This window comes from Vipera ursinii, assembly GCF_947247035.1.
Source record: "Vipera ursinii genome assembly, chromosome: 14".
NCBI classification, from domain to species: Eukaryota; Metazoa; Chordata; class Lepidosauria; order Squamata; family Viperidae; genus Vipera; species Vipera ursinii.
This window is the reverse complement of record NC_139527.1, coordinates 12,029,161-12,055,154: the sequence shown is the minus strand read 5'-3', so window position 1 is coordinate 12,055,154 and position 25,994 is coordinate 12,029,161. Positions and strand designations below refer to the sequence as shown.

At 47.7% G+C, this 25,994-nt stretch overlaps 1 protein-coding gene across 1 annotated transcript in view; it reads right to left on the bottom strand.

Annotated features, from left to right (window-relative positions):
• GGT1 (gamma-glutamyltransferase 1) overlaps positions 1-23,218 on the bottom strand; it is a 32,389-nt gene extending 9,171 nt beyond the window's left edge. Inside the window, exons 1-9 of the mRNA XM_083373853.1 lie at positions 23,106-23,218; positions 22,282-22,446; positions 14,121-14,248; positions 12,933-13,022; positions 12,078-12,270; positions 9,421-9,578; positions 3,272-3,421; positions 971-1,107; positions 567-751 (exon numbers count right to left, since the gene is read on the bottom strand). Coding sequence (XP_083229979.1) covers positions 567-751; positions 971-1,107; positions 3,272-3,421; positions 9,421-9,578; positions 12,078-12,270; positions 12,933-13,022; positions 14,121-14,248; positions 22,282-22,442 — 1,202 coding nt within the window. The 5' untranslated portion in view covers positions 22,443-22,446; positions 23,106-23,218. The remainder of the gene's footprint in view (positions 1-566; positions 752-970; positions 1,108-3,271; positions 3,422-9,420; positions 9,579-12,077; positions 12,271-12,932; positions 13,023-14,120; positions 14,249-22,281; positions 22,447-23,105) is intronic.
• Positions 23,219-25,994: the final 2,776 nt, after the last annotated feature.

The window sequence follows — 25,994 nt, the reverse complement described above, 5'->3', positions numbered from 1 at the left end:
CAGGGCTGTCTAGAGGGGGAAGGAAGGCAGCAGAGGGGCTGGGGCAGTGCCAGGACATATCTGGGGAAGAAGCATGTTGTGCACCCAGCCAATTCAGGAGGAGGGTCAGGGAAGAGATTGTGGGGAGCAATGGCAGGTGGCACAATGGAAGTGAGGCTGTGTAGAGTTGGGAGTGATAGCTGCTTAGCTGATAAGGGAGTGGCAAGCAGCTCTGTTGGGGGCTCTTGGGGAAAAACAGACACAATTTGCTCTCATTAACAACAAAACAACAGAACAACACTCCCGCTTGTGCTCATGTGTGTGTGTGTGTGCGCGCATGCAGACACACACACACATACACACCATCCAGAAAGATCAACGCTTAGATCAAGACTAGGGTGGGCAAGCGTCCAGGCGCTATGGGGCCAGTTCCCTTGGCTTCTCTCCACCGGCCACTCCCCCTTCTCAGCTTTGGGAGCCTGGGGCTTGTGGGGGGAAAGCCACAATTTGGGGAAGGGTCCTCCAGAGCACCTCAGCCCTGACCCTGCTGGGAAGGGCCTGGCTGAGCCCTTGTCCTGGAATCTCACTAGTGGTTGATGGTGCTGGTGGCCGAGACCGCACTGCCATCCTCAGCTACGACCGAGACATGGGATGTCCCAGCATGCTCTGGGGTGTAGTAATCTGGTTCATAGTAGTTGATGTTATGGGTAGTGTTGGTGATTTTGCCCCGCAAACTGTCAGCAAAGGACTCTGATGTCATGTTTCTCATCACCTAGACAGAAGAATGGAAGGAGAAAGGAAAAGACAAGCGATAATTCACAGGCCAATGATCTTCCTTGTGTTTCTCCTGAGCAACTAATGTGATGGCCAGCTTGTCTCTCAGCTCAGCCCCCAACAAAATGCAGCTGAGTCACATGGTTCTGTTCAGCCAGGGGCAATGGGAAAGGGGTGTAGGAAAGAAGCAAAGGAGCAGAGCAGGGCACGGAGTTACCTCGGTGAGGTTAACAAATGCAGGGTCTCCAAGTAAACTCCTCTTGGCGTAGGCAAAGCGGAAAGCCTCCAAGATGCGGTGGTACGTCAAGCCCTTCTCTTCTGGAGTCAGGGTGCTGTTCTTAGAGAACCGGAAGCCTGCCATGAGAACCGAGCACAAACATCAGGCACGTTATGGACCATCAGGCGCCAAGGCCAGAGGTTAGATTGAACAAGCGCTGCTGCTGGTATTCAAACTTGGATGAAGACATAAGTTGATGCAAGTTTTCCATGAGATGGTAGGAAATGATGGCTGTGGCAAGGATTATCTGAAGCAAACCGTCAGAGAAAGATGGGTGGGGAGGGGGAGGTTTATTTATTTATTTATTTTAATCCCATTTATATCCCGCCCTTCTCCGAAGACTCAGGTCGGCTTACAATCTAAGAAGCACAAATCAATGTGCTTAGCAATAGCCTTCATTCTATGTATATGCCTGCTTATTAGGGCTTTCGGGGCCCCCCCAGCGGCATTGAAGAGGAGTGTTGCTGTAGTCATTGGGGAAACCTAGAGAAATTCTGGAAAGACCATATTAGTGACTTGGGGTTTTCCTGGACTCACAATTCCTGCTATAACATCAAATTGGAGCCACAGCTGGGAGCTGTCTTCATTCAGCTCGGACATAAAATGAAAAGTAGCAACAGTGAATGCAAAGGTGGATTTGTGAGGCCTCTGACCTGAAAAGGCACAGGTAGAAATGAATAACATTTGGGAAGTGCAGTACTGCTTTGTGTTGCCCAAGCAGAACAGATTCTTCCTGCCCTACATTCACTAAGGAAGGCATGAATGTCTATTATACCTTCTTTGATTTAGAAAACATAGGCAATATATGTGAATTATGGAACGCTTTATGTGAATATGGAGATTGGCGGCTATAGGGAATAAGTGGAATGAAAGGAAATGCCAGTTTCAGCACGGAGTGGCACTCGGGGATAAAAACACAAGGAATAATAAGCGTGTGAAAGAGCTTTTGGGGGGGCAAGATGTGGGGGGAGGTGAAGGCAAATGGGTGTGCCACAGAAAAGAAGGGGTCAGTAGGTCAAACATCAGAGGGGCCTGGATGGAAGCAAGACCAGCAGGAGTGCACAGTGCCAGGCTCTGCTGAATAGAAGCCATACCTTGCAAAAGATTTCTGAAGGAATCCAAGGAAGAGCCTGCGGGGCAAGATTGGTGGAATTGAGCGGAACCCCCCTGGAATTGGAACATTTCTCACACGGGGGTCTGGGGGGTTTCAAGAGGATCATGGGGTAGAAACCTCTTGAAGTACCAGTTTCACTTGGACCGTTTCTCCCTAATTGGAGAGCAAAAATGGTGCAACACCTTGCAGGTAAACCCCCCAAGCAGAAGTGCAAAAAATGCCAAATAATTTGGTCCTTGTGATTTGCTTCTTTTCTATGTTTCTGCCTTTGGAGGAGAGTAGCTTTGAAAAACCATTAGGGCCATCTAAAGTTATAATAAAAATGTGATTAAAACTAACACGAACCAATTCTCCATACATCTGAAAAATCAAGGGAAAATAATGAAAGGGGAAATGCCCTCAAAAGGGTGCAGGTGAGGAAGGACACCTTGCCTGGCAGAGACAGAAACACCAATGAAGAGGGAGGCGAAGCTTCCACACGTATCCACTGTCTCCTCATGGTGCAAACAGTTCCCACCATGGGGGGGGGGAGGACATTTCTGATGGCAGCCAAACAAAGCCCAACGATACAGTCCCCTACCTAACCCTCTTCCCCAAACTGTCCTGCATTTCAGGCCTCGCTGTCCTTGTCCTTAGTCCCCCCCCCTGCCCCAGGAGGGGCTGGGAGAGTCAAGCCACCTTAGCAGAACTTCTGTGAGACTGAAGCTCCTCTTGGCTCCCTGTGAGGCCCTTTGGCTGCCCAGATGAAAGAGGACTAAAGGGCACCCACCAGGGAGAGAGGTGGGCAGAGAGACAAGCTTAAAGTATCTGGCAGGCTATCCAGTTGAGGGACACCCTAAAAACTGCAAAACAGTTGAGCCAAAGAAAACTGCCTGTCCCTGGATCAGAAGGGGGCCCCTTTAACCCATTGGGGTGGAATGGAGGGACCTCTGGCTGAACCCAACTCAACGGGGTGATTCTGCTGCAGCATTTTTCATAGCTCACAGTCCCATCCCATTTCCCCCCCCCACCCTTACTCTGTTGAAGCTGAGTTGACGTTCTGGTTCTGGGGCAATTTTGCAACCCTCATGAAAAGCGAATGTCCCAATGAAACCCTCTGAATATTAAAGAAGCGGAGGAGTCCTTACCTTTCAGGATGTTGAGAATCAGGGCCAGCACAGGACCACTTAGAGGCGCACTGGGCACATACATGCTGAACTGGCCAAGGTGCACTTTTAAAGGGTTTTCTTCCAGGGTTGGTCGGTAATCCCTCAGATCCTCCATGGTAAGGATCCCACCTGGAACAGAAGGAAGGTAGTCCTGACAACTGATCACGTGGAAATGATGCATCCCCCCCCAGCTCTGGCTCCCCCACTGCCAGGACCACCGTCTTGCTCCCGGGGGAAGGTCACTCACATGGCGCCCAGATAATGGGAGAAGTGTTGGGCATCCTCTCCCAATATTTAACAATAAAAGCACATCTTCTAAGCTTTATCGACTCTTGCCTTTGGTTAATTTTAATTCTGGTTTGATTTGTATTGTTTTAACTTATATCTTGTATTTTAATGCTCTATTTTGCAGATGAGTCAGAAACTGCGGTGGAGCACTTTCTTAGGGCTGCAGCGGGGCTCATGCCAGCCCTCACCTGCCACAGAGAGGGAAAGAGTTTGCAAAGTTGGTATCCACCCTGGGAGACACACATTTTCTAAAACTCTCTGGAATGCTTCTGACCTTCAGTCATTTGGTTCTAGTTACCAGGCTACTGAGGTCAAATATCAGCTTTCTAAGCTACTAAGATGTGCTTCAAGGTTTTGATGGCTCCACAAACCAGTCCGGCTTCTCCAAGGAGGGTGGCTTATCTGGGATCTGAGCTAGAGGGGCAGCGAGCACTGCCCCCTCGCATCCCTATCAGAAAGCTACTGCTACATACAATTCAGACGTCCTGACTTCTCAGCTGACTTGCTCTCTCCAAAGTGAGTTTGTGCTCCAGGTCAGAAGCCTTCCTTTCAAATTTTCAGACAGTTTCTGAACAGCATTTCTTAATTTCATCTCTATGTATGTGAAGTGGGTCTCTGAATACCATCTCAAGACTCTCTTGCCATCACCAGTTCTTGGAAGCCAAAGCTAAAGTGCACAGAGACTCCTCAAAGGGGCTGCCGAGAAGCATCAATGGCAATACCAACAGCTAACGAAGGAGCAGGTTGTCATGGTTCTGACAGACAGAGACAAATAAAGCAGAACTCCGAGGCCTGCAAATTCCTCAAAGAACATGTTTATTAGTTACAAAGTATCGGCACTTCAGAAGTAAAACCAAGTCTGAAGACACATGTAACAATTCCCCAATGCAAAGTATGCAAGCAACTACATCCCCCAGTGCAACTTCTTGGAGGGCTTTTCACGAAACGCCCAGCCTGCAGTCTCAGGAGCAGCTGATGACCTTGGTTCCCACTGGATAAAAGTTTCTTTAGACTAGCAAAGCACCTGACAACCCCCCTCCTTCCTTTCTATGCATCAACTGAAAATGAATATGGAAAATGGCCACAGCCATGCTCGTTTTTAAAGTTGACACAGGTGTTATGATGACCCAGAAGGTGGTTGAGGGCCAGTTAGAAAACCAAGGATGTCCATAGACAGAGTCCATTTCTCTTCTTGAGCTGAAGAAGACTGGAGGAAGGGCTGCCTTCCCCTTCCCCACTCAGAAGTAGAACAAAATATAGTGACTGGAAGGATGAGAAATAGGTCCCGTGTTTTAGAACTACCCCTGCATGAAGCTCGAGAAAGGTACCATGTTTCCCCAAAAGTAAGACACTGTCTTACTTTCTTTTGGGCTCTGAAGTAAGCACAGGGTTTTACTTTAGGGGAGGGCTTACTTTTTGCCCGTACTGACACCAGTAGGCCGCGAGCGCGCAGGGGTGGGGCGGGGCCTGTGCAGACACCATTCAGGGTAAGGTTGCCACGTCCACCCCCGCCCAGATGCCCTCGCCTCCCCCAAGGTTTTTTTTTTACTAGTCTACCTTTCAGCTGCATTCCGTTTCTCCATTCACTTCTCAGCCTTTGCCGCGTGTTTGTGGGACAAAAAAAAAATCAGTCAGACTTTCTAACTTCTCGCAAGATCTCAAGGAGTTAGAAAGTCTGACTGAACTTTTTTTTTCCAGTAGTCCCACAAAAACGTGGCGAAGGCTGAGAAGCGAATGGAGAAACGGAATGCAGCTGAAAGGCAGGTCAGCACCTGCCGCTTTGTTGGCTCTGTGGGCAGAACTGTGAAGTTCTCTTCCCTGACACAGAAGAGAATGGGCAGGTAAGGGGGGAACCTGCCCCACTTGTTCTGCGGCCACTTTCGGCTAAGCCGCATTGCTCTCGCCAATGGCACGGCCGTGTGGGCAAAACAATCCGGGTGGTGGTAAAGAACCGGTATAATGGCATGTGGCTCAGAAGGAGAGAGGATCCGCCAGGCCTCATGGCAGCAGCATTGGGTGTGACGTGGAAGGCGGCAAATGGCCACGTCGTGCCAGAAATGGCCATTTGCTACCTCCTGCTCAATGCCGCTGCCATGAGACCGCGGAACAAGCCAGGTGACGGTAAGGAGCCAGTATACCGGATCCCCCTTCCCCCATCAGCTTCACCTCGTCACAGCAGGCCATTCGTGCAGGCCCTTAAGTAGGGCTTATGTTCAGGGGAGGGCTTATATTAGACCCACCCCCGAAAACCAGCTGGGGCTTACTTTCGGAGGCGGGTTTACATTCAGGGAAACACGGTAGCAATAAACAGGCAAATGAAATATTTTAACGAAGGTGTACCCCTCTGACTGAAAAGGAGGACCCAGCACACCCAATGGACCCTGTGGATGAGTCTCCATGTTGTGTACATTAGGTAGGAATTCAGAGGCTGCTCACACTAAGTATATGTGTCCCCAAACCCTGCTTCTTGCTTACACACAATTTACAAGACATGCAGATTCTGGATGGCCATTCATTGTTTGCACCAGAGATGTTAACAGCCTGCATCCATCACTGCAAAACCATACGTTTCTTTCTCTTAACTATGGAATTTAGCATGACTTCCACAGGGCAGTATAATCTTAAATTGTGTAAATGTGATCACTCCCAGATTCTTGTGTCTTCCACAGAATTCCCTCACCTACAACACCTAGTTCTTTCTGCCTGCCCTTCTGTGGGTGCCTGCCTTGCCCACCATCATTGGTTCACCCAAGAATTCTGCAACTCAGCAGTATGCTTTGGCCACACACCGCTGGGCTCTTGTCAGCCCTCCTAGCTAACCAGACAGGAAGCACAACCTGATGAGCTAAAGCTCCTTTACTGTAAGGCTGCATTAACAAAATCTTGCAAGTCTGAAGACAGAAACTTCCCTCAGCCACAAAAGTACTTGATCCATGCAGCGCTAATCTTTTTAGATGCTGAAAAGGCCTTTGATCAATTGAATTGGCAATTTTTGTTGAAAGTTTTAGATAAAATGGATTTTGGGGGAAATTTTTTACAACCGATTAGGGCATTATATCAAAAACAAACTGCCCGAATCATAGTTAACAATAGCTTGACAGCAGCATGTAATATTGAGAAGGGCACAAGGCAAGGGTGTCCGTTATCGCCCTTGTTATTTGTGTTAACATTAGAGATACTATTGGTTAAGATTCGGAACTCGGAAAAATTAAGGGGATACAAGTTGGAGATCAGGACTATAGATTGAGAGCATTTGCAGATGATCTGGTTGTTACAGTGACCCAGCCAGAGAACTCTGTTGTGGACCTGATGGAGATAATAACACAATATGGGAAGGTTTCTGGATTTAAAGTTAATACACAGAAAACTAAAATTTTGGCTAGAAATATGACAGTTTCACAGAAGGCTCTCTTAGAAGGATTAACTGGATTTGAGATTGTTAAAAGGGTTAAATATCTGGGGGTGATTTTGTCGCCCTCTAATACAAAGCTATATAAAAATAATTATGAAAAACTATGGGGGAAAATTCAAAAAGAATTGGAGAGTTGGCAAAAATTGCAATTGTCTTTGTTGGGACGGATTGCAGCAGTGAAAATGAATGTCCTGCCCAAATTTTTATTTTTATTTCAAATGATACCGATTCTTAAGAAAGATTCTAACTTGGAGGAATGGCAGCGTGGTATCAATAAATTTGTGTGGGCAGGGAAAAAGCCACGAGTTAAACTTAAGATTATGCAGGATACTCGTGAGAGAGGTGGCCTTAAATTGCCTAATTTTAAATTATATTATGAAGCTGCTGCATTAGTAGGAATAAGCGATTGGATTAATTTGATGCAACTGAGGTTATTAAATCTTGAGGGCCATGATTTGTTGTTTGGCTGGCATGCATATTTGTTGTATGATAAGAAGGTAGATACTGTGTTTAGGATGCATATTTTAAGACAGGCATTGCTGAGAGTTTGGAAGAAGTATAGACATAAGTTAAGCAGCAAGATACCATTGTGGGCAATTCCAAAACACGCAATAGAAAATATACATGCTGGTTTCAAACATGATGTGACTACGTACAAGGAAATTTTAAGCCTGGAAAGGAATGTTTGGTGTTTGAAATCATATAGCCTCTTGCGAGAAGAGAAGGTTGTTCAAACTTGGTTTCAATATATTCAATTACGGGCCAGGTGGAAAGAAGACCAGAAAAATGGATTTACAATGACTGATGAAAATTTGATAAAGCAGATTAGAAATCAGGGACCAGCACATATTAAATGGATATATCTTGCATTGATAGAGATTGACTCAGAAACAGAGCTTGTTAAGGATTGTATGATAAAATGGGCCCAAAACATCCAGGAAGTTATTACAATGGACATGTGGGAAAAGATTTGGGTGAGGAACGTAAAATTTACTCAAGCTCAAAATCTAAGAGAGAACTTTTACAAAATGTTTTATAGATGGCATTTAGATCCTAAAAAGCTTGCAAGTATGTATCCGAATTATCAGCCTAAATGTTGGAGGTGTGGTGATGAAGATGCAACATATTTTCACATATGGTGGACATGTAAGAAGGTTAAGGCTTTTTGGATAAAAGTCTGGTGGAATATGCAGAAGATTTTTAAACAGAGGATAAAGTTTTGTCCGCAACTTTTTTTGTTGGGAATAATTGCAGACGCTACAGTTGTGGACACCAAGCTGATGTTGAACCTAATTACGGCGGCAAGACTTTTGATAGGCCAATATTGGAAGAAAGAGGAACTGCCGACCATAGAAGAGTGGACTTTAAAGGTTTCCGACCTGGCAGAGATGGCGAAGATTTCGGCCTATTTGAAAGATCATTCGCAAGAACATTATATTATGGAATGGAGAAAATGGATTGAGTTTATCCAGAACAAGTATAGGGTTAAGAAGTTTTATGTAGCATTCGAATAAGTCTTCTTTCGTTTTTTTTTTCTTTTCTTTTTTTATTCTAGTTTTTTATATATATTTAATATTGTTAAGGTGTGTTTTATCCTATATAAGCTAGAGAGTGATGGATTTTAGAATTTATAGTTGTTAGTATATGGTTGTTTATGATTGCCTTTTTATATATATATACCTTGTATTTAGCTCTGGGAAGTCGGGGGGGGGAGGGGGGGGGCGGAGGGAGGGGGGGAGGGAGGGAGGTTGGGGGGAGGTAGGGGGGGAGCAGGGAGGGGGAAGGGGGGTTTTTTAAAGGAAAACTGTATTTTAAAACTTTTCAATTAAAAAAAAAAGTACTTGATCCATTAGTGCAGATCCATTTCTAAGTTTCTTCCTCTGTCCGTTTAGCCACTTAGGGACTCCGGCCTCTCTTGCCTGGTTGCTTCCTAGGCAGCTTCTCTTCCCCTCGTCCCCCAAGGTCACCCACACAGCCCATTACAGTTCTGTAGCAAGGCCACCTTTGCAGAGTGCCTCCCGCCCCCCACCCCGAGATAAACTATGGGGCAGTGTTCTCAGCAGGCTTTGAAACACCATCAGCTCTTTTGGAGCAAATATCCTCATTTATTATAATTTGCCATGGAACAAGTTTTGCTAAGTGGCTAGCAGAAAAAGGCCCCCTCCCCCGCAGAGAGAGGGTCCTTGGTATGTGTATGCAGACCTTCCAGCAGGGCAGACCCTGCCCTGGACCGGCTGCTGAGTGCAGGGATGCAACCCCCCCTCAGAGCCAGGACAGGACACAGCAGCACAGGACCAGCTGTTTTGCTGAACCAGAATGGAGGAGGAACAGCCAACGAGCCTCTCTTGGCTGCCTGAACTGTGGAAATGCTCCCCAAGCAGACAACGACAACCGAGACCCTGCTTGGCCGATAGTTTGTGGTGCTCACCTGCGTCTTGGACCTCGGCCACCATCTGCTGTGCCAGGCTGCCGGTGTAGAAGGCGTCTGCACCCTGCTTGGCAATGGTCTCATAGGTGCTGGCCAGTTTGGGCAGGCGGAGCAGCTGCTTCTCCCGCAGCACCTTCCCATTTTTGCAGAAGACCTGACTGAGGACAAAGGGGTTACTGGAGAGAGAGCCGCAAGCTCTGCCAGAGTGTCTCAAAGAGGCGACACCTTCATCTCCCAGATTTCCCCAGCCAGAATTGCAACTGAACAGGACAAGTACAGAGTTCAATGAATAGTGAGGACTACAGAAAAAGCAATTGCTCCCATTGAGGACTGTATACTGCATGAGCCAGAAAGAGGGCTGTGGAAGGGAAGGGAACAACGCGCCATGGGACAACTCACTGTGAAACAATTTAACAATTCTATTTAATTATTTAAAATAAATAAAAAATATTTAAATTTTTGTAGATTATATTTCATTCTGTCCCTTCTTTTACACCCTTTCTTTAATGATTCTATCCCACCATTTCTTTGTTATTAGTGTAACTTTTGTCCTGCAATGAGTTGTCCTGTGGTGAGTTGGCCATGGTGAGTTGGCCATGGTGAATTGTCATAGACCCCTCTGAAAATATCTACGGACCCCTCACATTCTGGACATGAACTGTTTCAATTTCTGTCCTCTGGATGCCACAATAGGGCATTGCATTCCAAAATAATTAGACACAAAGATACTTTTTCTTCCGTTCCATCACTCTGCTGAACACAGCACTGTCTTAGGCCTGAAGATACTTTACCCATGTAGTAGGGCTGTATTGATATTATACTTATCTTCTCATCTTTCTCATCTTCCTTCTCCTATTGGTATCTATGATTTATCACTTGTTGTTATGTATTATGATTAATGATTGTAATTATGATCTATGATATATTTATTTTATTGAATTTATTGAATTTATATACCGCCCTTTCATTTGTTGCTTGTATAGATACTGAGAGCTTATGCACTGGAGACAAATTCTTTGTGTGCCCAATCACACTTGGTCAATAAAAAATTATTCTATTCTATTCCATTCCATATTTTCTATTCTATTCTATTCTATTCTATTCTATTCTATTCTATTCTATTCTATTCTATTCTATTCTATTCTATTCTATTCTATTCTATTCTATTCTATTCTATCCTATATTCTATTTCTATTCTATTCTATATTTCTATTCTATTCCCTCATTCTATTCTATTCTATTCTATTCTATTCTATTCTATTCTATTCTATTCTATTCTATTCTATTCTTTCTGTTATTCTACATTCTATTCTATTCTATTCTATTTTCTCTTCTCTTCTCTTCTCTTCTCTTCTCTTCTCTTCTCTTCTCTTCTCTTCTCTTCTCTTCTCTTCTCTTCTCTTCCATTCACTATACAACATAGGCCCTGCCCTGGTGCATGTCTGCTTAAAATCTGGTACCTGCTGGGCTACATAAACCACATGGTGGGCTCTACTCTCCTGCTCCTAGGAACATTGGGGGTCCCTAACCTGGTGTGCCCCACTCAGTTAGGTTACCCCGGATAGAGAGATCTTTTAAAGCTTTTTTTCTGTTCAGAAAAAAGATGTTTGAGGGTAAACCACAAAGTGAGCGCAACCCCCCCCTTTTTTTTTAAAGGTCAGTTTTATACTTTTTCCAAAGCATATCCTGTCTTAGGGTGGTTTCTTGTGTGGAAACAAAATTCGAGGAAAAGAAAGTCATGACTCAGTCGAATCAGGTGTCCTGCTGCTCCTCGTTCTCCCCATAAAATTTAGCAGGAACCTACTTACGAAGCACATATAATTAGCTCAATCTCAGCCTCTCTCTTTCCTGCACCTCTTGCCTGTTGATTTCTAATCATCTTGCTCCATCACAGGCAGAATTAATCAGTGAACAAACATGGGTGTCTCCATGTCTTCGAATTCCAGCCACACATGGAACCGTGAGAGTCTCTCCCTGCCACGTATCCTCTTCTCGGTCACCCACGTTCCAAGGGCCTCTCGTTAGCCTCCCTCACCCCAATTAGCTGAGCTGAGCTGCTGGCTGGAAACCTCGCTGGCTGGAGCAAAGATAAGGAGGCCGCCTCACCCTTCTGCGCTTCAAGGAATCTGAGGAAAGGGATGCTGTTGAGGAGACCCGAACACGGCCCCATCCATCAACCTGGAACGTCCGGTCTATTTCTGTACTTTTTAACGCTACTTTCATATTTAGGCACCAAACCCTAAGGATGCCCTCGTGAAGCAGCAGAAGCAGCCAGATACACAGGGAACTGACTGGTCACCTTAACCTGCCTAGACAAAGAGGAAGGTTTGACCTGCTGATAAAAGGCCACGGGGCCAACACTAGGGTGGTTCTATGGGGAGTGCTGCAGAAGATTTTCCCCAAATCGCACAATGGTCTTGAAAGGGCCTTCCCTTCTGATTTTGGATTCCAAGCCAAAAAGAAATATTCCTGACCAACAGTTGCCATGGTTGAGAAGCCTTCCTTGCTTCCTTCCTCCCTCCCTCCCTCCCTCCCTCCCAGCTGGTCCCTGAGCCACCGCCTGCAACCCCCCTGTTGAGAAGAGGACACGTCTCCCCCCACCCCACCCCCAGCAGGGCATGGCCTGCCTTGAGCCGAGGTGCTCTCCTGCCGCCTACCACAAGGATGGGATGCTTTCCACTTCACTGCTCCTGGACTCCAGGGCTTTGGCCAGGCCTTTACCAACAGGGAAGCCTTCTCTGGCTAACTGGATGCTGGGCTGAAACAGCTCCTTCCAAGGCAGTTTGCCATGCCGTTGGTGGGCCATTTCGTAGCCACGGATTTCTCCTGGAACCGCAATGGACAATCCACCTGAGCAGGCAAAAGACACAGAGATCAGGACTTTGGCCAGCCCACTCCCCTCTCATCCAGGACCATCAACATCATTTTGGTTTCCGCCCATCATCTTTTTTCTGCTTCACTATAAACTGAGTGCCCAGAGATAGTTTGCAAGAGTCATTGACTTAGGCAATGCATTCTTCCTGTTGGCCTCTGTTCTCCACCGGGTTTTGTGAGTGTTCAAGAAAGAAACACTCATTTTGAGTAGAGTTTTTAAGTAGCATGTAGTTTGTAGGTAGACATCTTTATTACTTGTACAATCAATAATTACTCTTAATCTTACCTGCAAAGTCTTTGCAGTTTCAAGGCCAAGAATCATAGGGCTAGAAGTGACCATAAGGGGACCAACCCTGATGTGCAGGATCCCTAGAGTGTCTCTGATGACCATTCAGCTCAGATCACAGGCAGGAAGGTAAAGGTGGGTGAGTAGATGCACAAGACCACAGAAGACATGAGACACTCAGTGAATCTTCTTGCACAGTGGGTGGTCCTGGCCAGCCAAACCATCCCACACTTTCCTGAGCCTAGTCACCTTCAGACTCTCTTGCGGTCCATGGACCCTTGATCCCAAGCTCATGAGGAGGGGCCCCTATGTGCTGCCAGCTACCTCTGGCGGTGCCTGCCCCTTGCTTTACCTTTCTGGGACAGAGCGGTGTTGTTGCCAAACATGTCTCGGGATGCATTCTTGGGTGCCACTTCTCTGGCGTTAATGATTTCCACTTTCCCTTGGAAGGTAAGGAAAAAGGTAAGTTCTGCTGCCTCCCTTTGGGACAGTTAATGCATAACCTATCCAAGCTTTCTGAGCCACATCTTCAAGGCATAATTGAAAGAAAGGTCAGAGATCGGCTTCAACTGTTTCTTTGCAAAGTTTTTGCACTTCAAGAACAAAAGTCATTATGGATGCCCTGCCTCTGTGCCGGTTCAGCAGTCAGTCACCAGCTACTTCTCTGTATATCATTTGACATTGACCTCATGCCTATTTTTTGAAACAGAAGCGTTACTTTTCAAGAGCTAAGTAACAACGTTTGGTTGAGCAGGCATATCTGAAATTTGAAAGCATTTTATGGGCAATATCGCCAAACAGGAGTAGGGGAGGTCTGTCAACAAAATCTCATTTAGCAGAAAAGAAGGAGGCCAGCTTGCTCTACTCCTCATGATCCCAGCCCCAGCTGTACCCCCATCTCGTTCCCAGAAGGCTATTTCATGATCCAGATAACCTTTTGCGTGCATGTGTCTCTGTGAAAAGTCAGACAACTTTCTAAGCTGAGTAGGGGTTGAATCACCCAAGTTTTCTCCCCATACCTGTGGAAGCAATGTGTATTTTTGGAGCATCCTTGGAAATATTTAAACATAGATAGACTCTGGCACTTTGCTGGCAGCATGCCAAGTTTCCGTTATCTTGGTGAATATTAACCCAAATGAAGAAAAGTCTCCAAGGTATCTGAGGCTGCTTATGTGAGCTCGTATGCTGTGCTACAAGCTCACAAATCCCTTCCATTTCTAATTATTAGGGTGGTGTACACAACCTATTTTAACACGTTGAACAAGTCAACCATTCCTTCAAGAGATCTCGTACAAGATCTTAGCATCTCTCTCTCTCTCTCTCTCTCTCTCTCTCTCTCTCTGTGTGTGTGTGTGCGTGTGTGTGTGTGTGTGTATTGACTTATCACTCCCACTTGTTTTCACAACATAGTGGTTTTACTCTCAGTGCCAAAAGTCGGCAAAGGCCCACTGATCAGCAGAGCTGGGAACACCAGCCCTGTCTTCCGTGCACATTTTCCGGAATCCCCACACAAGGCTACCACAGCTCCTGCCCTCCTTACCCTCTGCTGAGAAGATGGTGAAAAAAAGGCCCCCTCCGATGCCCATGCTGTGGGGGTTCATCAGGCCCACACACAGGAGACTGGCAATGGCAGCATCCACAGCGGACCCCCCTTTCTGAAGGATGTCCCTGCATGGGGTGAAAGATGAACATTGGGTGGATTTTCCCAGGACACAGCTCAAGGCCTGGGCAGCAAGGAGAGAGAAGGAGATCACAGCTGGCCAAAGGAGTTCCCCAAAATTAGGAGAAGAAGATCAACTAAGATGATTAAGGGCCTAGAGACCAAAACATATGAAGAACGGTTGCTGGAATTGGATATGTCTTGTCTAGAAAAAAAGAAGGATTGGGGGTGACACAATAGCAATGTTTCAAAAACTAAGGAACTGCCATGAAAAAAAGGGGGGGTGTCAACCTATCTTTTGAAGCACCAGAAGGCAAGTCAAGAAGCAATGGATGGAAACTAACTAAGGAGAGAAGCAACCTAGGATGAATTTCCTGACATAGCAATCAACCAATGGGAAAGCTTGCCTCCAGTTGTGGGTGCTCCATCACTTGAGATTTTTAAGACGAGACTGGACAACCATTTATCCAGAATAGTATAGAGTCTCCTGCTTGAGCAGGGGGTTGGACTAGAAGACCTCCAAGGTCCCTTCCAACTCTGTTATTCCATTCTGTTCTGCTGCTTAAGGACTTCTGAGGCTGCATCTAGCCAGATGCTGGTGCTAAAGCAAGCCAGAAATTTTTTAGTTTTCTTAGGGCTGCAGGTCCCAGATCCAGAAGTGACTGGTGGAAGAAGCCAACATCATTTATAATTAGAATTAGGGTTAGGGTTAGAATTAGATGGGTGGGGAAGGCAGCTGGCCAGCCAATTGGTATCTACTGATAGATTTGTAATAAATGAGAAATGACTTTTTACACTCAATTATTTATTGAAGGACACAGAAACATCTTCATACCCCTAAATTATACTTCTGAAACAAAAGGAGTAACCAGGAGCAGTGAATGCTATTCTGTGTGTGTGAGATGGTCTCACGAGGTCGATGGATTGTTAAGGTGCTTCCAAGTAAAAGGCATCACACAGAGATGCAATCATATGACGCTTTATTTAACGATAGATTAGAGAGAAAGAATTACTTGGCATGGAGGCATTCATGCCTGCATGTGAGAGAGAACAAAAGAACAGAGAGCAAGCTAGCATAGCATAACTGGAACAGAACAAGAAGTAGAAGCAGAAGCAGAACTAGAGCAAAGAGCAGCCCCTTGAGCAGAGGTATTTATTTTTATTTTTATTTTTTATTTTAATTCCATTTATATCCCGCCCTTCTCCGAAGACTCAGGGTGGCTTACAAGCTTAGCAGTAGCCTTCATTCTATGTATATGCCTGCTTATTAGGGCTTTCACACACACCCCAAGCGGCATTATTACAAAGTCAGCTTAATTGCCCCCAACAATCTGGGTCCTCATTTTACCTACCTCGGAAGGATGGAAGGCTGAGTCAACCTTGAGCCTGGTGGGACGCGAACCTGCACTAATTGCAGTCTCAGCCCCTCCCTAACCATAAAACTCTCTCGCCAATGGGGCTGCAGGGGTCTGGGACCCCTGACTCATCAGTGGAAGCAAAGAAGCCTCTTTGCATCTGATGACCTTTTTGGGTAACTGCCATGGCTGGCACAAAACATGTAACAATTCCCCTTCTTGCCAGCCAATGACAGGGACCAGTGAATGTGTGTGAGGGGCGAGCAGGTGTCATAGACATGCACAAACACGTTCAGAAGACCAAACACAAACGCTTACACAAAAGGTTGTGCCGGTCAATGGGAACAGGTTTGGTGAACAGATCAGCTATCTGGTCAGTTGTGTTACAATGCTCAACATGTATAAAACCCTCTTTGGCAAGCTGCCTGACATTTTTATAGCGTATGTCTATGTGGCGGGACCTACAGCCCACAGCATATGCCCCCGAGATTGCAATTGCGGCTGTGTTATCCTCTTGAATTTGGATGGGCAGAGGAGGAGATGCCCAGATGCTCGTTATCAGATCATTGAACCAAATCAAATCATTGGCCGTGTCTGACAGGCTGGCATATTCAGCCTCGGCTGTGGAGCAAGAAACAAATTTTTGCTGCCTAACATGCCAATGAATAGGGCAGCCATTTAGCAATATGAGGAAACCAGAGGTGCTCCGTCTACTCTTGGTGTCGCCAGCCCAGTCTGCGTCTGAGTAAGTGGAGAGCTGGGCCGTCTTCCCCTTCTCTGGTTCCAGCACAAGGAGAGCATCGGTCATGCCCCTGAGGTACCTAAGTACCCTCTTAACAGCAGTCCAGTGGAATTCCTTTGGGTGTTCCACATGCCTGGACAGTAGATTCACAGCTAAAGCTATGTCAGGCCTGCTCCAATTGCTGATATATAGCAAGGAGCCAATCACAGATCTGTAAAGCTTATTATCTGTGAACTCAGGACCATCCTTGTGAGTGTGATTGTAATAGTCACTTTGCATCGGGCTATGCGTTGGGTTAGATTCTGCCATTTTGCATTTGGCCAATAACTCCTCTATCTTTTCTTTTTGAGATAGAGCGAACCCCCCCTTAGTGGCCAAAATGTGCACACCCAAGTACTTGTCAACCCGCCCCAAAGACTTCAGAGTAAACTTTTCTTCCAGCGCCTTGGCAAATTCATCACACCCTTACTTGTCAGGCCCTACATATAGTAGGTCGTCCACATAAACTAACACCCGTTCTGTGGTACCCTTGGAGTTGCGTGTGAAAACACATTCATCTGCATGGGATGGAGTGAAACCAACTCGTTCTAAACTTTTTCTAAGACAGTCATACCATAATTTCCCCGACTGCTTGAGGCCATATAACCCTTTGTGGAGCAACCATGTATTTCCCCTTTACTGCTGGTAGCCAGGAGGGGCCTTCACGTAGATCTGCCGGTCCAAGTTGGCGTGGAGGTAAGCTGTCTGGATGTTGAATTGGAAGACTTCCTCCCCCAGAGCGGCTGCAGTTACGAGGGTGGCCTTGACGCTCTCTGCCCGGATGGTTGGAGAGTAGGTCTCCGCGTAGTCCTCCATGTAGCGTTGAGCGAATCCCTGAGCTACCAAATGGGTCTTATACAGGTAGAGGCCATTGGCAAGTGGTTTGGCCTTGTAAACCCACCTTGTGCCAATGACTTTTCTCTCCTTTGGTGGTTGCTGGGGGGTGAAGACCTTGAGTTTTCTTAGGCTCTGCATCTCCTTCTCCATCGCGAGCTGCCATTTCTCCTGTTCTTCGATGGGCAGCTCCTGGATGTCAGAGAAGGATTTTGGGGTGACCACAACGCTGTTGACAGACGCGATGTGCCCAATGTCAATTCTCTTTGGTGGGATCCCTTTGTTGGACCGCTTTGACCTCCTTACCTTCTGCCACTCACCGCCCTTTTCTTCCGCGGGTCTCTGAGGCGTCGCTAGGGGTGAAGATGGCGTGTCTTCCTCCATGGGACTGGACGCATCTTCGTCTTGTTCCTCACTTTCGTCGGTGGCAGGGTATGTGGTCGTCTCAGGTGATGTCATGGTTGGTGTGTCCTTGCTGGGTCGGTTGACATATGGGCTCAGATCATTCGAGTGGATCTGGGTCCAATTGGAGTCCTCTTCGAAAGAGGCAGATTGGGAAGTCACAGGCCTGCCCCCTTCTCCCAGGAAACGATAGGCCTTGGAGCCAGGAGCATAGTCCAAGAACCTCAGTCTCTGGGAGAAAGATCTCCCCTTCTTCCACAGCTGCTTGGGGATGTGCACCCATGCGTAGGAACCAAACACACGTAAATGTCCCAGATTTGGTTTCCTACCGTGGACCAGGAAATATGGGGTCTGGTCCACAACACTGCTCCAGGTGCGGTTTAAGGTGTAATTGGCATAGTGCACCGCCTCTGCCCAGTATGATTCTGCAACCCCAGCGTCTGCAATCAGACTACGCATCATAGTTTGCAGGATTCCATTTCTTTTCTCAGCCACGCCATTCTGAGCAGGGGTGAACGGTGCAGTAAGAAAATGGCGGATGCCCTTATGCCTTACCCAGTCCTGGAATTTTCGGGACATGAACTCAGCCCCGCGGTCACTCTGCAGTTGTGCGATCTTGGTCTTATACTGGGTCTCTACAAAGTTGTACAGTGACTTTATGGCGTCAAAGGCTTCGGATTTTTCTGTGAGGGTATACACATGGCCGTATCGTGAAAAATCATCAACGGCAGTGAGAAAATACTGTCTTTTCCCTAGGGATGGTGTGAAAGGCCCAACCAAATCAACATGTACTAGTTGGTACGGGTATTGGGCCTTACGCAGTGATATCTTAGGGATGGGGGCAGCCTTCCTCTTTGTCTTCTTGCAAATGGCACAGTCCAGGAACACGTCACAATCCTTGAGCTGGACTCCCTCAGCAAACTCTCCCATCTTTTTAACTACAGGGAAGCTCGCATGACCTAATCTTCTGTGTAAGAGATGGGCACACTTATCGTGGGCGGCTTCCCCACTGACACCCTCTTGGCTCTAGTTGCTTTGAGTGGTGCTGTAGGTGCCTGCTGAGATTCAGGTTTCTTGCCCACACTGCCTTTGGAAAGCCTTGGGGCAGACTGTGGGGGCTTGGGTGCAACTGCTTCAGCCTTGCGCTCCTTAAACAGCCTTGGGGCTGGCTGTGGGGCCCCTTCTGAGGTGGGTGGGCCTCAGGGGAGAAGTATGGCAAACCATTTATGATGGCAATATTTCCAATGACCCTCTGGTTCCGGGTGACATGACCTCCCCCTTTGTGAAATAAAACTTCCACCTTGTCATCGTCACATAATTTGATAATGTTTAATAGGTTGTTGGCAATGGAGGGAGCATGCAATACCCCTTCAACTGTTCCCAGTCCGGGTACAGAAACAGTGCCCTCCCCAACAATCAAAGCCTTTTCCCATTTGCCACCTTGACAGATGAGTTAATTTTCTTTAACCTTTTAAACCCTTGACTCATATTGGTAATGTGAGATGAAGCTCCAGAGTCCAGTAACCATAAGTCAGTGGGGCTATCAGCCTTTGTGATGGGGGTGAGGGAACAAGTATGCAGAAAATTGCCCTTGGTATTTCCTTTGCCCCCGCCACGCCCCCTTCCTTGCCCCTTACTTGATTGGGACCACGTTTGGGGGTTTGTTGTTGATGGGGCAGTCTTTCTTGAGGTGCCCCTCAGAGCCACAGATGAAACACTTAAGTAGAGCATTAACTTGCTCTGAGTTGTGGCGCCCCCTTCTGGCTTGCTGAGTGGTGACTCTGGCGTATTCTCCTGCATCTCTTCTCCTCCTATCTTCTTCGATGAGTCTCCCTGTGAGGTAGGACAGAGTCATGGCTTCCTTCGTTGTCCCCTCCAGTGAAACAATGAAGCTGCTCCAACTTCTGTCTAGGGAAGCCAGAATGACAGCGACCATGTTCGCATCAGTTACAGGGTGGTCTCTGGACATCAGTTCTGCCCTGAGTGCCTTCAATCTTCCAAGATGTTCAGGCATGCTGGCTCCAAATCTCAGTCTGGAGGAGTAAAACTCAGTTGTAAGTCTGGTGATCGAACCAATGCTGTCGCTGTTGAATAAATTGTATAATAACCGCCAAACTTCACCAACTGTGAGTCCATCTGGAATGCTGGAGAACAAGTTGCCATCCAGTGAGCTCAGCAGAGTGGTGTATGCTTGTCTATGACGCCACTCTTCTCAGGGTCCCCAGGGGAGAGGTGGGGAGTTCAGAACCATCTCTAGAGTCCCATCCTTTAATAGACATACCTGCACATCTCTATTCCAACTGTTGTAATTCTCCCCCCCAAGTTGTAGTTTTTTAAAGTCGTTCGGGAGCGGGGATGCAGGTAACAGAGAGTTTTTTTTTTATTGAAAAGTTTTACAGTACATTTTAACTTTGACAATCCCCCCCTCCCCCCACCCCTACCTAACCCTCCCTATCCCTCCCCCCCATTCCCCCTCCCCCCGACTTCCCAGAGCTAAATACAAGGTATAAAAACAAAGAGCAATCATAAGCATCCATATGCTAACAACAATAAACTATTAATTCTATCGCCCTCTAGCTCATATAAAAAGGTAACAGAGAGTTCTTGTTGGTTCTATCTTTGATCTGCAAACATCTGAGAGCTGTCCATTGAGGTAAAAGGTAGAGGGATCCCTCTTGTGGTCGTTAGTGGGATTTTTCTCTGATTATTGGATAGCTCCGTCTGGGCATGCCCGGAAATCATGTGATCCGGGGAGGGCGTTGCCCTCCAAGTCTGCTGGCCGGCAGAGATTCTTCCTGAGGATTGCAAGATGCCTCCCGGCAGGATGGAGACTGGATGGCACATGGATTGCCCGGATTGCCTGATTTGCCCTGAGGAGCCCATCGCTGGTCCTGAAGACCTGAAGAGAAGGTGGGAGGCCGCGGGGGTTCATAGTTGGGAGGCTCCAGGCTGGGCGCCTCCCGGCAGTTAGGCCCTGGGGAGAGGGTAGGAGGCCTTGGAGGGAGGCTGGCTACCCCCGATGTTGGAGCTGCTGTCCTTTTGGCTTCCAGGGCTGCAACCAAGCCCTGCTGTAGCAGTTTCGGGTGGACAGGCCATCATAGGACTTGAGGCTTTCTGGTGGGGAGGACCCAGGGGTTTGCATGCTGCTTCGGCTGGATGCCACAGATTGCTGTGCCTCCAGGCTTGGTTGAGGCCTATTTTTATTAGACCATGTGGGTGCACTGGGGGCCACCATCTTGTTTCTGGTGTCAGGCCATGTGGACGCCCTGGGGGCTGCCATCTTGCTTCCGGTTGCCCCAGGAAGCTGTAAGTCATAGTTTGGCGGGAAATTTCACGCCAAAAGCCCTGGGGTCCCGGGGTCACTCAGGGTGGCGGGCACCATATTAGGGGGCCTCGTGGGCACTTGGGAAGGACTCACCAGGTGTCCAGAGGCTTCCTGCACTGGGGTCCCCCGTGGAGAGGCTTGTGGCATCTTTTGTGTTGTAAGGAACTTTAGAAGCAGCTCTTCGCGTTCCTGTTCAGTCATCTGGCTCATGCGGCATTTGGCTTGAGCCAGGTCCGTTTCTGTAGCATCTGGACAGTCTTGGGCGGATTGCAAGCCTTCCATGCTTCCCTCTGTGGCATGCAGCTGTAGGGAGGCATGCAAAGGGGTCCCAGATGCTCTGCTGGATCCTCTGAGGGAATGGAGGTCATCTGTGCTCTCACCTGGAGCGGAGTTTGCTTCAGGGGCTGGAGGCTGGGCTGCTGTCTTTGATTGAAGACTCCTGGTCACGACCGGAGACCTCCTGCCATTCATTTTAAATGGATTTGTGCTGGACCCTCCAGACATCTTGTAGTAGCCGCTGGCTTGGAAACGTTGCCTTAAACCATCCTCTTGCTTCCAACTTGTGAGATGGTCTCACGAGGTCGATGGATCGTTAAGGTGCTTCCAAGTAAAAGGCATCACGCAGAGATGCAATCATATGAAGCTTTATTTAACGATAGATTAGAGAGAAAGAATTACTTGGCATGGAGGCATTCATGCCTGCATGTGAGAGAGAACAAAAGAACAGAGAGCAAGCTAGCATAGCGTAACTGGAACAGAACAAGAAGTAGAAGCAGAAGCAGAACTAGAGCAAAGAGCAGCCCCTTAAGCAGAGGTATTTATGGGGGGTCTCAGCCCCTCCCTAACCATAAAACTCTCTCGCCAATGGGGATGCAGGGGTCTGGGACCCCTGACTCATCAGTGGAAGCAAAGAAGCCTCTTTGCTCCCATCTGATGACCCTTTTGGGGAACTGCCATGGCTGGCCCAAAACATCTAACAGTGTGAGGGGTTTTGTTTATTTGTTTGTTGTGCCTCCAAGTCAGTGTTGAGCCTTTGAAGTGCAGCTTTTTTGGCAAAGTTTTTCAGAGGTGATTTGCCCTGCTTCCTTCCTAGGGCTTAGAGAGAGTGACTGGCCCAAGGGGTGTCAACTGGCTGTGTGGCCAAGGTGGGGCTGAACTCACAGCTTCCCGGTTTCTAGCCTGTGGTCTTAACCACAACACCACAACGGTTCTCTTTTATTTGCTGAAAAAGCAAATTCCTGTGGCAGATTTTACTTCAGATGTCATTTGGAGGCTGTCTGGATTGTGGATTTTGAAAAAATGAAGATTTGAAGCTTTTTCCTGCCACCTACCAGCAACACTTACCTCCCGATGACCGAACAGGGGCCTGCATCGGTAGCCACTGCTGCCTTTCCATAGATGTGCTTCTGTGGCTGTGGGCGCAGCCCAAAGAACAACCCAACCCCAATTGCAATGGCCAAGAGCACCGCCGTCAGGGTCCCGATCTTCAAGAGCTTCGTGTTCATATTTCTTGAGAAATAAAAGGAGAGGCGGATTAGCAGAACTGCCAGAGCAGTCAAGGCAGAAACAAGGACAGTTCACGCCGCAGAGGCAACCCTCCCCGAATGGCCAATCATCGGGGGGGGAGCTCTGGCTAAGGGGTGGGTGAAGCTTCTTGTGATCAGTGGTTTCAGCTGGTGCACTGGCCTCAAAGGCTTCCTATGTTCTCATTCAGTTTCTAGAAATTTGACACTGCTGGGAGTCCCAGAAGACAGAAACACCACCAATTATTTCAAATAAGTAAGCACCGCTATAGATAACGGCTGCAAACCTCATATTGTCATCAAGGCTGGTAACAAAGATGGGTCCTGTGAACAAATAGGAAATCATGCTTCCCCCTGACCAAATCATCTAGTCCTCCTGCCCTCCACTGCCCGTCCTCTTCTGAGTTTCACCAGAGAGGAAGACCTCCAAAAAAGCCAGGGGAGCCTCAAGGCATGACAGGAACAGATTGCGCAGTCCATTGAGTGGTGCCTCCCGAACAAGGCACAAGCAGCATGACCTGATACCAGTACGGAAGCCCCCCCCACCTGCAACCTGAAATTCAAAGCCTCCCTGCCCTCCCCCTCCCCAGTGTGCTGGAGGTGGGGTGAGATGAGGGACAGGAGATGTGTTCTTGCCACCATTACCTGCTATTATATGGAGCAACGTCTGGAAGCAGGGCTCCTTCTGATCCCAAAGCAATCTATGGGGATTCCTTCCTTTCCTCCTTTGTGGAATCTCTCTGGAAAGAAGCAGCTGGGGAAGATGAAAGGCTTTCAGCTGTGGGACAATCTTTCTGCCCCAACTGCCCCCCCCAAACAACTGCCCTGGTTGCAGTTCTCCGTGGATGAAGCCCTTGCATTCCAACTTGAGAGGTCTCCAGCAGTTGTGAGGAAGACTCCATCCTGTACCACCAGAAGAAGACTCTGAAGTCCTGATTTCCTGCTCCCAGCTGCTGCTGCTGCTGCTGCTGTTCAAGGTGAGAGCAGCAGGTCCCCACCAGCCCCATTGTTCCCTGCCTTGAGCGCCTATGGGGCTCGGCAAGCCTGCCTTCACCCAGGCCTGGTTCAGAGGGGCCCTGGCTTCCTGCAGCTTCTCCCTTCCAGAGGCTCCGAATGAATCAGCACCGGCAGGTCACCGACTCGCTGGCTGTGGGAACGGCCCCATCGGCCAACCCATCCCCCTGCCAGGGTGGGCTCCTGCTCCTCCTGGCTGTCCTTGCAGAGGACGAGAGGCTGCCTGAGTGGCCTCTGTCTCGTCTCTCTCCTGAAAAGGGTAGCACCGTGAGGGGGTCTTTCACAACCCTTCCCCCCTACTTTTGTGAAAAGTGAGATTTTATTTCACTACAAAATGCTCTATTTGGCACCTGGGCATCCCTCCTCTTGAATTACTGGTGTTTGAGTCTTAGTAAAAACATCTCAGATTATGCTCTTCATTGATTTAATGTTTGGAAAAATGGATCACAGGATGTTATCCAAAAGTGGAGATCGGCTTCTGAACTTAACAGTTTTAGGCATTTGGGTTGTCATCATGTACTTTGGCAAACATTCAATTTCAACATCAAAGCGAAAGCTAAATTTGTGTATTTATTAAGTTTCTAGACTGCCCATCACCCTTGCCTGAATAGTCTCAACTTGACAAGAGGCTAAGACTAAAAATATTTTCTTATGATAGTGTTTGCTATGAATTTCCTTTTTGTTACTTCAATCACTTAATATTTGTTTAATATTAGCTAGTTCAACCGCTAACTCTAACCTTTCTTCAAATGGAGATTTTATGAAATCATGGAAGGACCTTGAAGATCTTCTAGTCCAGGGCTTTTCAACCAGTGGTACAGGTACCACCTGTGGTACATTGGCACCTGGCAGGTGGTACGCGTCCATCCTAGAAAAGTAGTAGCAAGGGAGGGGAATGAGCTGAACCAGTGGCAGCACCGCGCAAGCCTGAGTGAGAGACGGCTGGAGCTGCAGGGCTGTCAGGGCTCAGTGGAAGCACCAGGATCAGCACCAGGCTCCAGCTGGAGCTCAGCACTAATCCTAGCGCTATTGCTGAGCCCAGAAGAAGCGCCAATCAGTTGGAATGTTGCAGCATCTCCAGGGTCTTGTGATTTACATTCAGATGCTTGGCAACTGATTCATATTTATGACGGTGACACTGTCCCAGGGTCGTGTGAAGTGACCAAAACCTGCTACAACCACCCAACAGACAGGGAGAATAAAAACCAAACACCCCCCCACCCCACCCCCGCTGCCAATCCTCAACAGAAATTCTCACAACAATGAAAACTTCGGACAGGAGGAAGAGCGCCACCGGGCGGGCAGGCAGGTGTCTTGCTCAGCTGTGGCTTGGGGGGCATTTTTTTCAGTGCCATTGAAACTTTGAACAGTCACTAAGCGAACTGTTGTAAGTCGAGGACTACCTGTACTTCATCACTTTTTTCCTCTTTTTTTTGGTCAAGTTTTTGACACCTTGCTAGGTGACTGGTGATACTCGGATGTCGCCATATCCTAAAAGTGATACAATGGGTGAAAAGGTTGAAAAGCCCTGGTCCAGTCCAGCCCTCTACCCAGGGCAGGGGTCCCCAAGCCATCGTTGACAAATGGCCGTCCCGCCTCTGCTGGAAACCCTGCACAACCCTCCAGCAGCCAAGCTCTTCCCCCGCATCAAAGCTCTCCCAGCCAGGCAGGTCCCTCCCTCCTCTTCTGCCCACCGGTTCTTCTGCTGCCAGCAAGAGCTGTGGAGAAGACATCCACACCCTCTTGCTTGTAACAGCCCTTCCAGTACTGCAAGATTGCCAGTTTCACAGGGCAGCTCAGGAACAAAACCCTGAATGAGTGAGTTGTGTTCTGGGCACGAGAGGTGCTCATCTTCCTGCATGTCTGGCTGTGAGACACGCCTCAGAATAGCTGATTGCGTCAGGACCAGAATCCCAGCTAGTCATTTCCACAACCCTTCAGCTTAATTCCCCCCTTGCCTTACGTGGCCTCCCTGTTCAGAGACGTCATGGGGTCCAGAGAGAAACTGAGCTCCTGGGGCCGAGGCGGCCTCACTTCCCAGCATTCGTGGCTCAGGAAATCCCTCCATGCAAAATGGAAGGCTGCAAACATGGAAGAATTTTGGGTGCAGTGATTTCTTTTAAGCTTACTAAGGACATTTCTTGTTAGTTCAAACTCTTCTTTTAATGGAAATCACAGCACTGAGCACCAAGCACATCTAGTATTCCCCAGCTGATATGATTTAACCTTTTCTTTCATTTAACTTGAAATGTTTTGAAAAAGGTTATTTCCCTATTAGTATGGCTTTATATTGAATTTATAATAATATTCTTACCTTGTAAACCTTTCTTAACAGATACATATTATCAGTTGGGTTCTGATTACTGGAAATATGGAAGAAAAGTAGCTGAAAGTTAATCTCTCAGCCAGAGATTCTTTGAAGTGTGATCTGGACCCTTTAGGAGCTCCTAAAAACATTTGGCTCACAATTCCTGTCCCTCCGCCTCCCACCCCCCGACGTTAGTCTGAGTCAAGGACTTC